The 13,049-nt window shown below is 38.5% G+C and overlaps 2 protein-coding genes across 2 annotated transcripts in view; one reads left to right on the top strand and one right to left on the bottom strand.

Moving 5' to 3' along the window:
• Positions 1–5,046, top strand: part of LOC106134007 (uncharacterized) — a 30,863-nt gene extending 25,817 nt beyond the window's left edge. The window contains exons 9-14 of the mRNA XM_013333948.2: positions 1,722–1,887; positions 2,082–2,199; positions 2,451–2,571; positions 3,259–3,438; positions 3,600–3,687; positions 3,771–5,046. Coding sequence (XP_013189402.2) covers positions 1,722–1,887; positions 2,082–2,199; positions 2,451–2,571; positions 3,259–3,438; positions 3,600–3,687; positions 3,771–4,889 — 1,792 coding nt within the window. The 3' untranslated portion in view covers positions 4,890–5,046. The remainder of the gene's footprint in view (positions 1–1,721; positions 1,888–2,081; positions 2,200–2,450; positions 2,572–3,258; positions 3,439–3,599; positions 3,688–3,770) is intronic.
• Positions 5,047–5,307: 261 nt separating this feature from the next.
• Positions 5,308–12,028, bottom strand: LOC106134018 (ruvB-like helicase 1). Its single transcript, XM_013333967.2, has 10 exons — positions 11,791–12,028; positions 10,881–11,009; positions 10,149–10,323; positions 9,367–9,569; positions 8,691–8,859; positions 7,723–7,814; positions 7,245–7,351; positions 6,728–6,830; positions 6,269–6,360; positions 5,308–5,711 (listed from the first exon to the last, which is right to left on the bottom strand). Exons 1-10 carry the CDS (start codon positions 11,929–11,931, stop codon positions 5,552–5,554), a joined length of 1,371 nt encoding a protein of 456 aa, XP_013189421.1. The 5' UTR covers positions 11,932–12,028; the 3' UTR covers positions 5,308–5,551.
• Between the last annotated feature and the right edge of the window lie 1,021 nt (positions 12,029–13,049).

Raw genomic sequence — 13,049 nt, 5'->3', positions numbered from 1 at the left:
AATGTCGATGTTTAACCAACCACAAAGACATCTACTGTCAACAGCGATATTTTATAATAGAGGATTTCCCCGGCATTTATTTAGGCGAGTAGTAGGGACTTTTACTTAGATAGGTACATTTCGTAATTTAATTAGACGGGAAATCCCCAGAAATGTCGATTTTATACTTAACATATTGTTCTATTGTAATAAATAAGAATCTATGTAACTGACAACTAGATCTCTAGCTATTACAGTTTAAAATTTTATTGTATTCAACTGGGCCCTTTTACTAAACTTATTATAAAGTTAGTTTTAAGCTTCTATTTTTTTATTCGATGGTGTTGCCATAATAATAACTAGTCGATTTTATACTAAACATATTGCTCTATAATAATAAATAATAATCTATGTAACTGACAACTAGATCTTTAGATAATACAGCTTAAACTTTCAATGCCTGTTTCCCAACAATTTGATTTTTGTAAGTGTGAACTTTGAAAATTTTTTATTCCAACAAATGTTATTATGATAATTTTTTTTTTATTCCATATGATCAACCAACTATTTAACTATCCAAATATGGCCTTAAATCAATACCACCCAAGTGGTACCTTTATGCTTGGACTGCCACATATTACCTGATCTAATATAAACGCCTATATTTCTGTTAGATACTTCCTTCTCAAAGATTTGGATATGACCAATTATGGATATGATAGGGTTGTAAACGTAATTACTGTAAATATGAAAGGACTGTAGTTACAGGAATAGGAAAGGGTATGTTGAGATGGTTCGGTCATGTGGAGAGGATGAATGAAAACAGGTTGACTAAGCAGATATACATGGAGAGTGTGGAGGGAAAGGTCGGAGTGGGACGACCTAAGTCTTGATCAAATTAAGGACGTCCTGGTAAAGGGTCAGGTCAAAAGTACCCGAAACCGCCGAGCTTGCATGAAGAGAGTTATGAATGTGGATGAAGCAAAGGAAATATGCAGAGATCGTGGCAAGTGGAAAGAGGTAGTCTCTGCCTACCCTTCCGGGAAAGAGGCGTGATTTTATGTATGTATGTATGAAAGGATAAAATAATATACAGTTAAGAATCTTAAAGGATCTTAAAGGATATGAAAAGGTCACCTAGTTAAAAGGAGCAGATTTCCTAAAATTGGATTTTCAGGATTTACGCGTTTCTAATAAAAGTTAAGTAGTTTATACAAACACACAGCATGGGCACATGGGTGTAACGGCCGCCTAATGCGATATGCATGTACTAACTCGATTAGTGGGCTCTCCCTATGTCGTAAGTCGTAACTACCAATTGGCCGCAGTTGCATTGCTTTGTTGGAAGTAAACCGGTTCTGAACGGTTCACTTTCATTATTGTGGTTTATGTAAATCAATATTCACGAAACTGTGTTATTCAATTAAGAAACACCTGAGTTATTTTCAGATCCTCATTATTGCCAATTTCACGTAGGTACTTAGGTATGGATTGGATCGCGAAATCGCATTTCGGGATATTTTTTAAATTATTCTCATGTTAACATATTTATATGGAATACTTTCACTAGATTCCGCATTTAATTAACATTTATACCGAGTGTGTCATCATATCTACCACATTTTTGTATTTTCAAAGAATAAATAAACATTTTAGAGGACAACCAGACAATGACAATCAGAAATGACATGTTTGTCTCGTAAATAAAATTGTGGTGTCATAACTATAGTTTGTTTGGCCAGGTTCGTGGGCGCGGTGTCAGACTTTGTGTTGCCGTGGTCGGCGCCGTCCCCGGAAGGCCGGTCGCTGTGCAACCACCGCCGCGCTTACAAGTTCTTCACTGACTCAGTCTCGCCAAAGTGCCACTTTCCCGCCTTCCCGTGCGCCAACTACGATACTTTCCTCGAAGTATGACATGTTTTGATATATAATGAAATATAAGATTTTAACTTATTGGTGACGCAAGTAATTATAAAAACAAATTAAGTATATTTTTTTGTTTTATTTCCTATCAGAGTTAAAAATATCTGCATCTTCTCTCAGTGTACAGAATTGTGAGTTTTATATGTAATGCGTCACTTAATGAAATTATTGGCACACAGGGCCGTTGCTTCCCCTGTGACTCGGAGCGCCGCTGCGGCAACATGGGGTACTACGCCGACCGGTCGCTTGGGCGCGGTCAACTCTACTTGCTGACGAGGGAGGAAGAACCATTTTGTGGTAACTAGTTCTTATACCTATTCAAATTAAACCTGAATAAATTTTTCTTCACTCGTGTAAATAACAGACCCTGCTTGTAAAGCGTAGTCATAGATGGACCCGACGAAGCTGTGTGCGAAGCGGAAGCTGTTCTATAACATAATTAATATAAGGCTACGTTCGACCGACGTCAGCGCTGACCGATGGTCGTGCACTAAATCCAGCCTGTCTTCGATGTAACCCATAGAGCTAATGATTTTAATCTATTTCAGCTCATCAATATTACGTGTCGGTGTGGGGCGGCAGCGAGAATGGTGAGAAGGCCAACTTCGGCAGAGTCACCCTCACGCTGCATGGAGACTCCGGCCTCAACGAGTCCTTCCCTATGACCAGGTACCACAATTACTCACATCTACCTACCCATTGAAAAACAGTTGTATAGGTACATATATTGAGGAAATTGACCCAGTTTACCTCGGAATTTACACCTAAGTATACTGTATGTACAACTGACGTCTGTTTTTAAAAGTATAATTTGATAAGATGGGCAGGTAAAATAAACCGCCCCAATCATTTTATACAGATTTTTGAAATTTTTTCACCCACCTGTAGCGGGAGCGATGATTCGGCTTAACCAAAGGGAAGATCTTCCGCCAGGTGTTACGCCTGGGGAACCGCGGCTCCGACGATGATGTGTCGGAGGTTATATATATGCTCTAATCCGTGAAATCTCTGCTTGCGCGATTTAAATTTTTCGCTGTTTTTGACTTAGCGTCGCGTGATTTCATTTTTTATTTTTGTGACTTGTGGCGTATAGATGTTGCCACACACCCTTCTATAGGTAGAAAATGCTTGCAATGTTGCTTTTACAGGTAAATTCCTCGCTTAAAGGCTGGATTGGCAATTGTGAATCAATACATTTGTAAATTACTTAATTGTCCTCATTATCCAACTCTATTCCTGAAGTCTTCTTAATTAACGCCAGTATACTCTGTTAGTGCATGCCAACCACAGAAACCTACTAACTGTGGCCCGGTTGAAAAACTTAATACGAAATATTTCAATATACCATTTCATCAGGCGTGAAGACGACGGTGCTACAGGCAGCGCTCGGTTCACGCGCGTGCTGGTGCCGCACCCGGCGCTGGGCGTCCCGCTGAGGGCTTCCATACATTACTCCGCGTACTCCGGCTGGCTCAGCGCCGCCGCAAAGATCATGTTGCTCGACAAGCTGCTCATAGCCGACAGCTTTGGTAAAACGTGAGTAACATTAAAACCAGCTTCAATTCTTCGCAAAATCATGTTGAAGTTTTCAGAATATGTTCAAATAGAAATCAGCTCATATTTGGGAGTTACCTCTAGTCGATAAAGTTAGTTAAGCGTCCTCTATTCATTAAGCTAATAGTGATAATTTTTTGCAGATCCTCTTTCTGTAAGAGAGGAATGCCATTGCAGTCGGAAGAGACGATTGAGTTACCCCTTTATCCGGGAGACTGTCAAATACAAGAGGTACAAATTTTTTGATGAGTTCATTTACAGAGATATTTCGCAAAATAAACTTATTATATTGAAAAATGATTTTTTTTTCACAGGAGGAATTGCCCCGGAATAAAACTAACAGCAGTGTCATTCAAGACAACACAACCAAGGCTACGATCGTGGACCCGATCGACAACGAATTAGACGACGCGCCACAAAGGCCGTTCGCGTTGGTGGACACGTACGAGTTCACCGGCGGCGCTGACAACGGCCGCGCATTCGGCGTCACCAACACCAAGACCGCGCCCAGCGGCATCGTCGAGATCGCGGAACCAGTGCTCAGACCACGACCGAGGAAAGCTCCTAGACAACGAGCGGACTCCCCGGACGACCTTCACGAAATATCCGAACCTCTGTTGAGACCCACGCAACCACCTCGTTCCACAACCCAATCGCCCATCCGAAAGGGCAAAAATTACGATATGTCCACCACGCCCACTTATGAAGCCATGTCGTGGGGTGACCGGGCAGAGAAAGAGGAGTCCAGTTTCGCCGTTCAATTCCTTCCAGCTAGACTAGCTTCCTTCATTTCGAGAGCCGAAAGATACGCCCGGGATACTCTTCTGCCATTAGTATCCGCTTACGCCCCGCGCTTGCCAATTTTCGGTTCGAGGGAAGTGCCCAAACCGACCGCCAGATACATTCCCACGGAGGATCTTAACGTCACGAGCTCCGTGCCGGTGCCGACGCCTACTCTGGAAATGAAGATAGAGTCGCTTCGTGCTATGGGGCCGCCCGGAGAGAAACGAGACATCGAATCCCCGGTGGAGCCCGAGGTGCTCGTAGTCACTTCGACAACAACAACGACGACGACAACTGCAGCGCCCACGACAACGACGACTGAAAAGTTACGCGCGGCGCCCTCAGAGATGCTGAAGGTGGTGGCGGGGCCGACAGTGTCTACTAGTACGGCGCTGCCGCCGGTGGCGCTGCGCAGCGAGGGTCAGAAGATCGTGATCGTGTACCCGAGCAACGCCCGCGACGAGCGCAAGATCCGCTCGCACTCGTACCCCGAGGAGCTGCAGTTCGAGGCGGTGCTGCGGCCGGCGGCGGTGCGCGTGGAGCTGCCCACGTTCGCCCCGCCCCCGCCCGCCGCGCGCCCCGACGCTCGCTACATCCCGCTGCCGTTCCCCGGCAAGAACAAGTCGACGGACTCATCTTTTCCTACGTGAGAATGATAACGATGAATGAGAACGAGAATGAATCGATTTGGTCCCTGTATATATATGAGATCTCTTCTATGTCTAGCTGTAAGTACGATAAAAATTCCCAGTCCCTAATCTCTCAGTGTACAGAATTTGTAATTGTTAACTTTTTTCCAACTTTATAATTGTCTCTGTAAGAAGTTCTATCAATAACATATGTACTTGTAACAATACAATTTCCATTGATAAGTATTGCATTCATTTATAAGGTTAATACAAAATTTATCCACCATCAATAATAAAAAATAGGTTTGAAAAAAGTTAACATGTGATTTGTTGATCTAATGAATCTGTGCGACTAGAATATTTGTTTATTATAATTGTGTAAATAAAATTAGATTAATCATGTAGAATAAAAGACTTTTGTATAATAAATCTTATTTATTAATGACTTATTTATTTTAACTTCAACAATACATTTCAAATGAAAACATTTGCGAACTTAAAAGGAATGCTTTAAATTGAAAAGATTTTAACATGTCATGTATTGGTCATTTAAATGAATTGTTTCCTCAACTTATAAAGTAGGTACTTGTGTGAATATGGCCACTAAACTCGTGGCTTGGATACTGTTTACAAATTCACCTTGCACAAAAATCGTGAAACTTTAATTTGATAATGAATAGTGTTTATTTCATATATTTGTCCGAGTGCTGCGTGAGAATGCGCGCCGAGGACTTGGCGTCGAGGAAGAGCGCGTGCACGGCGGCCACGTGCGGCGGGGCGATGCGCGCCGCGCCGTCCGCGCGCGCCGCCAGCCACGCGGGCGTCAGCAGCTGCGCCGCGTATCTGACAACACATCCACATCTAATAAACGGACTGCGAACACTGTTATGGCAATACGAGTACAGTTCCACCTTCATATCATCGCATCAGCAATATTCGATGGCGCAGAATAGCCAAACTTATCGACGTAACAAACAGATTGAAAACTCGATAAAATAACGACCGAGTACATTAATATTAAAATCTAAAAACAAAATATCTCCTGCTACTTCGTTCGGAATAGAAATACTACAATGCGGACTATGCAGTTAGCGAGTTCAAATGCCACACTCTCATAGATTGCTGAGTTGAAATATTTTCGCACTATACAAAAATTAAGTCTTCTGCGCAGGTACAGTCAGCTCATCAACATACCCAAATCAGGGCAAATTCACCTCTATTACGGCGTACTATAGTTTCATGCAGGGTAACTTGATATGCGGTTGACTGTACATTATAAGTGTAATGTATACCTACACTGGACCCTACAACCCGACATTCTGACAGCTAGTTGAAGCGCTCCCCCGAGTATACCAGGTGCTAGAAATAACATTCATGAAAATGGCCGCCGTGTTAGGTACCTCAAAGTGCTGTTAGCGCCCACTTCAGCCAGAGCAGAGAGTGCATCGTCTTCTATCGCTAAACCTTCAGTGGCGGCGCGGAGCTTCAAGATCTAAATGAAATTAAAAATAAATTAATAAAAGTACTGTTGAAGTAATCTGGTGCGCGGAAAGGCTGGGAAATAATTTGGCTAGTCAAATTCTATGTTAATACTGAAAATGAACTTTCGCATTAAAATTACATAGTTACATTGTGAACAGAGCCAATGGTCATGAGACACAAAGGCTACGTTTAGCTCGATGGCATAAGCTATCATTAATAATGGAATTAAAATCAGGCAGGCTCATCCCAGGCTAGCTCATCATTTAAAACAAGAATCCAGATTTTAAAACTGGTTTCTCTTGTACAATCTGTGCAGCTAAAGAACGATATAGCATAAAAGAAGAGTAATGTGATTACAATTATATTTTTTCGGTTACCTGTAGAAGTTCGGCTTTGTTGTACGGCAGTGTGCGAATAATCAACAATCTATCTAGCAGGTCTAAAGGTATTCCGTGCGGAGAAATAATGTCTTCTGTGCCCCTGTGAGAAACAACATTAAATTTGAAAGTGACAAAACCTATTTACCAACTCCAGTTTTATCTTTCTAAAAAGAAGAAACACTTATTTTTGAAGGTAACATTCAATCTTATTCTCGTATAAGCTCTCATACGACGTCATTTCGCTTCATGTTCTATTGATATATTAGATTTCAATGATATAAATATGTTGTATCTATGAATTACAAAACTTTCTACTTACCTGTGTAGATTCCCCTTCAATAAGTACAGAATTTAGAATTCAAAGGTGTAATTTCTAGAGTATCTCTAGAAATTACACCTTTGAATTCTAAAATTCTGTAAGAAAGTATGGAAGAGGATTATAACTTGACATTATTATGTGTACCTAAACTTCTTAAACAAAGCAATGAGATAGAATAATAATAAAAATTCTCACCTAATTTGACAGCGACCTCTATTGGTAGCGAATATTACGATAGGCGCAATAGCGGATTCTAGGGCGCGGTGTAAATATGTGAATGTTTCTATGTCCAACATGTGTACCTGAAAAATACCAACAACTTTCATGTAGATTGGTAAAGTTGGAAAATTACATACACAAATCACATCTTTATCCCTTCTGAAATAGAGTGTCAATGGTCTTGAAAAAACTTGAAGGACGTGTAAAAAGTTAATGATGGGATTGAGATTTAAACACAGACAGGATGGTAATTAGCCCAAAAGAAGAATTCAAGTTTCAGTCTTTCCCTTAAGTTTTTTTATGGGCCATTGGCAAGGAACCTATCCCAGCTCATAGCATAAAATTCTCAATTGGTCAAATTAACAACAAAAACAAGATTGAAAGATAGCAAGGTAAAACACAGGAGTGTGTGGAGGAATTACTAACAGGAACAACTGATAATAACAATACAAACCTCATCAATAAACAATACTCCTGGAACTAATTCAGCAATACCTTGATCTATGTATTTATTCACTACTTTGTTTATTTCCTTTCTAAGTTTATCTGAAACGAAAATTAAAACATGATGACAAAATTAAGATACAAAGCCAATATTATAAAAACTCAAGTTCGCCAGTTTTGTATTTATGTAAGCTACTTTACTGTAACACTCTCCATTAACTACACAACACAACTATTAACCGAATTTGAATGTAACTTAACAATAATATAGCATATAACACAGAATACTCCATCATATATATACATATAATAAATCTGTAGAAGGGTCAATTCTGTACATTGAAAATATTGAAAAAATAAATGGCAGGGGGTGTTGTTACTGGATCGATACCAAACACAAATATGTGATTAAAAATTTTTTTGTCTGTCTGTATGTCTGTATGTTCAGGCATCACGTGAAAACTAACAGTTCGATTTCGATGAAACTTGGTATAATTATACCTTATTATCCTGGGAATGAAATGGGATACTTTTTATCCTGGAAAAATACGTAGAAAAAATAAATCTTATTTTTTCAGTTTTATCCATAGACGTTGTTCTGTAGAACCGCGAACACACGTTGCGTTACGTGCAGTGGATTCAGAGCCGTAACCTGTAGCGCCGAAAGTCGGCTTTGGCTTGAACCGTTTGCGTTTGATGTCATTTCTAAAACTGTTCCGTTCTGTTTGTAAATACTTTTTGTAAATATTATAGTACGTACGTAGTTTAAGTTTTCATCGTAAATTGGTTTATTTAGGTTGTTATTTTATTTAATTTTTGTTTATCTTTGGAAACATAGGTATAGTAATTATGTTATAACGTTAAGTAGATTAGATAGAATCCACGCGAAGACCAACATCCGCGCAGACGGAGTCGCGGGCGGAAGCTAGTGCTAAATATAATAAAACATTACTTTTTGCCATGTTATCTATAACTTACCTGTAATTTCTGTCTTTTTGGGTTTCATAAGTTGTCCCATCATAGACATGATATCATGGCCGCCCTGCGGTCTAGCATTGGCGCAGTCTAAGTCATGAAGCGTCACATCTTGGACCACCTCTTTCTTTTTATGGACATCCCCTTTTGGCAAAGGAACATACTCTTCAGCCTGTAATATAGTAATGTTGGATTTTAAATAAATATTTATTATGCCAGTGTTACAATGCCAATATACAAAAAAGAGGATGAAAAAATCTCAAGGAACTTAAATGTTTTACTTGTTTCAGCAGTATGGCAGCAGTTGTGTCATTGTGTCTCACTTGTAAAGAACAAGTGAGACACAATGACACAACTGTCATAATCATTGTCTTTTATTAAATTATACCATAACAGATGAAGATAAAGCAATACATACATACACAAAATCACGCCTCTTTCCCGGAGGGGTAGGCAGAGACTACCTCTTTCCACTTGCCACGATCTCTGCATATTTCCTTTGCTTCATCCACATTCATAACTCTTTTCATGCAAGCTCGGCGGTTTCGGGTGCTTTTGACCTGACCCATTACCAGGACGTCCTTAATTTGATCAAGATATGTTCGTCTAGGTCTTCCCAAGATAAAGTAATATTTATTAATAACATTATCTATTACTTTACATTTAAATTGAATCTTACCTCAAGGTCAAATTCTGTGGCAAAAGTATCACTTCTTCCCTGACGTTTGACCGCGCCCGAATTAGCTTCAATGTATATAACATCTCCTACTTCCACTTTCTCTTTCTGCAGAGATTCATAGATAGTGGGGTCCAACTTGAGCTGCTTGGTACCCTTCGCGGTCTTCAGACCGATAATCACGTGAGATACAGTTTTACCATATCCTAAAATCATCATTCAATTTATATCTCAATGTTTCTGAGTGACTGACTCAGATGAAACTGCTATGCATTTCTATGCTAAATTTGGCATATTCTGTAATTACAAAATAAGAATCCCTAGGAGAGGATTTATTAGTTGACAGAGCTTTTTAAATGAATGTATGTTTGAAAAAAAAGGAGAAAACATGGAACGCTGACTATGGGCTGAAACTGATTATGGGCGTTGTTAGCGAAATGTAGAAAAATTTTAATAAACTTTATGAAAAATTCGAATTTTAATCAGTAACTTACTTAAAAAGCAAAAAAAACATTACAATTCCTGCAGAATAAATTACCAAGATAACAGGCAGCTGTGCAGTCTTATTTCTCAGTATACTGTTCAGAAAATTTGGTCCGTGGATTATACTAATCTATTTCAAAACTGAATTTTTTTATTTTATGCTGCAGTGTAAATTTTTTCGCCATGCACTACGTTTCCCAACTGGTATAAATTATAAAAGTACTATAAAGTAATATTAAAGTCTTTTAGTTTTCATTATAAGTAATATTGAAGCCTATTTGATAAATGAAGAAATCAATTACCTCCAGCAGGATTCTCTGTCTCTACAGGAGTAAGCTCTGTAACTTCTCCCTCAAACACTTCCTTGGTTTCCCTGATTCGCAATCCAATGGCGCGTCTGAAATTTTCCATGAGGACCTCTGTCTTTTTTATTTCTGTACTATAAACTTCACTGCCAACCATTGGACAAAATGGAACCTAGAATTGTGAAATATAATGAACTTTTGAGAAATATAAAAATATAAAACATCTTAAGTTAGCTGTAGCTCAAAATGACTCATACGAGTTATGACAACCACAGGCCACCACCATTGACATGATCCTAATATGAAAACTGCTGTTCTCACATTACTAACTTAACATACCCCATACTTACATACCCATACTACCCATTTAAATATACGCTTATCCATCCATACTTCCACCACACCATAACCATATCATAAATAGAAGTGTGTTTCTCACTTCTTCACACTTTATGTATATGCTCGATCTGATAAAATATCCCCACACAAATACTCTACCTTTCATCCAGAAGAGAATAAAAGCGAGTTTAAATTATAATAAATATATATTTTTTATTAAAATATTTAACTCAATGATGGTTGACTGGCATAAAATATTTGTCAGTTCACTGATTGATTACATGTTTAGTTGTTTTTAATATTCCTATTTGCATTAAATGCCTACTTCTGTAAGTTTATTCCTCTCAACACACAACACAAATGGTCAAGAAATAAGTTTTTAAAGCATACCTTAGTACCTAGCTCCTGAGCGATTGCCAAAGCAATGGCTGTCTTCCCGGTGCCTGGAGGACCAGCAAACAGGAGAGCCCTACCAGCCATTTTCTTATTCCTTATCATATCCACCACTATTCCAGCAGCCTAAAATTAAAAAAATATTATTTTGTAATTGGGTCCTTCCGAAAAAATCAGGCAACTTGATTTATCAATTAATTAAATATTGAATAAAACTGCCGAATGTGTTGCAACAACAAAACTAATTTGACATTTATGCTAATAAAAAATTTGGTCAGTGTCGGAAAGGGTGCGCACTTTTTTGGGACTAAGAAAAATTTCTACAAGTCCCAAAAAGTGCGCACGTTTTCGTATACCCTAACCAAAAATTTTAAAGGAAAATGAAAAAAAAAACAGTTATTTTGCTCTGTTGTATTGGATGTATATGAGAATAGATAACAGGGCAAAACATCTTCATCATAATAACAATAGGAACAACAATTACATACACGTGAAATGTTGATAACCCTATATATTAATTTGATACACAATGTTTTGCCTCACTGTAAGTACATCGGTTAGCAATTACACTTATTGTACAACCTAACTTAAAAGTCATTGATAAATTGCCATGGTAGGATTTAAACATATCACGTGCTGAATAACGAAAGGTGTAAGGGGCTAGGGGCTCTAGGACCAAAACGAATGGTTTTGGCCCTAAAGCCCAACTCACGACGACGCTTTTGAAATTCGTCAAAATGTACCCGATATTGACACAACTATCCATAGCAACATAACCCCAAGACAAGAATTCGAATGTATTTGAACAAAACATACATACAAATAGTTAAACAGGTATTATTTAATAAAAATGGGTGCTGCTTTTTATTCATTAAAAAGAAATGTGTGAAAAATTGTTAACACTCACCTCTCTAGCTGATTCTTGGCCCACGAGACCGGCTGCCATTTGAATCGGAACACCATTTTCATCCAAACCAAGGCCCTTAATATGTGTATGAGCTGATATTCTCTGAGTTTTAGCAGTACTCTTCACTTCTTCAATCTTCATTTTTAATAGGTTTAACTTGATAAGACTCAATTTATATTTAATGAACAAATGAACAACACAAAGTACATGAACATAATAGCACACACACCTAGCAACTGGCAACAATCAAACAACTAGGGAGGGATGTGCGTATTTCCATCAACAGGATTTGAGTCCTGATTGATATTCACAAGTACGTAAACTATGGTTAAACTTGAAATACTTGTAATTGTAACCCGTTTCAAAGTATTTTACTTGGTCGCGCGCGACGCGCCTTGTACTTGCACTGCCAATCAGGGCTCAGGCCAAAATACTTGCGTGTAATCCGCTTCAAAGTATTTTAATCGTACTTTGAATCATTGTCAAAGTTAAATAAAAAATTAATATTTTTTACCGACTTCTTATTGATCATAGTCATGTGTGCAACTCTTAAAAGATGAAGTTTATTTTTGCCAAATCCATTGTGTTCATACTATTGGGATTATTTTCCCTTAAAATACTTTCAAAGTATTATATTAAGACGAGCGCCCTGTTACTCCTACCCGTACTTCTAACACTTTTGATTAAATAGCTCCCCAAAAAATAAAAAATAAAAATTTAATGTAATTAGAATAAGGAACACAATCGTGTGTTCAACTTAAAAACACTCGAAGTATTTCTTTAACCAAACGAATATAAGCTGTATTGGTGTCGAACCGGTACCGGCACAAATAGAAAAAAGAGTAAGATTAGGTACTTCATCTCTTCCCTTGGATTTCGTAAAAGGTGACGTGACGACGAAGATAAAGGATAGGCTGATAAACTTGAAATTCTTATTTTATGCGATGGGCTGGGAACTGTCACTATTTGAGTATCAACTCTGTCAATAGGCCAAACAGCTGATCGTGGCCTATAAATCTTAAGAGTGCTGTCTCTGTCTACCCCGCAAGGGACATAAACGTGATGATATGTATGTGTGGGTGTATTTTATTTATAGGATTATTTATCCGTAAATTACTTTAAAAGTTTATTTTAGTCAAACCGCTCGCTGGACGCTCCTACCTGGATACAGTATAGGAGAAAGGTCACGTGTTGACCGATGGTGAGTCGGTAAATAGACACCAGCGTTGTTTACTATTTTGTTGAAATAAAATGCAATC

Source organism: Amyelois transitella, chromosome 7, assembly GCF_032362555.1.
Source record: "Amyelois transitella isolate CPQ chromosome 7, ilAmyTran1.1, whole genome shotgun sequence".
Taxonomy (NCBI): Eukaryota; Metazoa; Arthropoda; class Insecta; order Lepidoptera; family Pyralidae; genus Amyelois; species Amyelois transitella.
The sequence above is the reverse complement of the archived record's forward strand: the minus strand, read 5'-3'. Positions and strand labels throughout refer to the sequence as shown.

Coding starts and splice junctions, on each gene's coding strand:
- LOC106134018 (XM_013333967.2), bottom strand. CDS start 11,931: ATGAAGATTGAAGAAGTGAAGAGTACTGCTAAAACTCAGAGAATATCA. Junction 11,010..11,790: donor GCCAAGAATCAGCTAGAGAG/GTGAGTGTTAAC, acceptor TTTTAATTTTAG/GCTGCTGGAATAGTGGTGGA. Junction 7,815..8,690: donor CAAAAAGACAGAAATTACAG/GTAAGTTATAGA, acceptor TTTTCGTTTCAG/ATAAACTTAGAAAGGAAATA.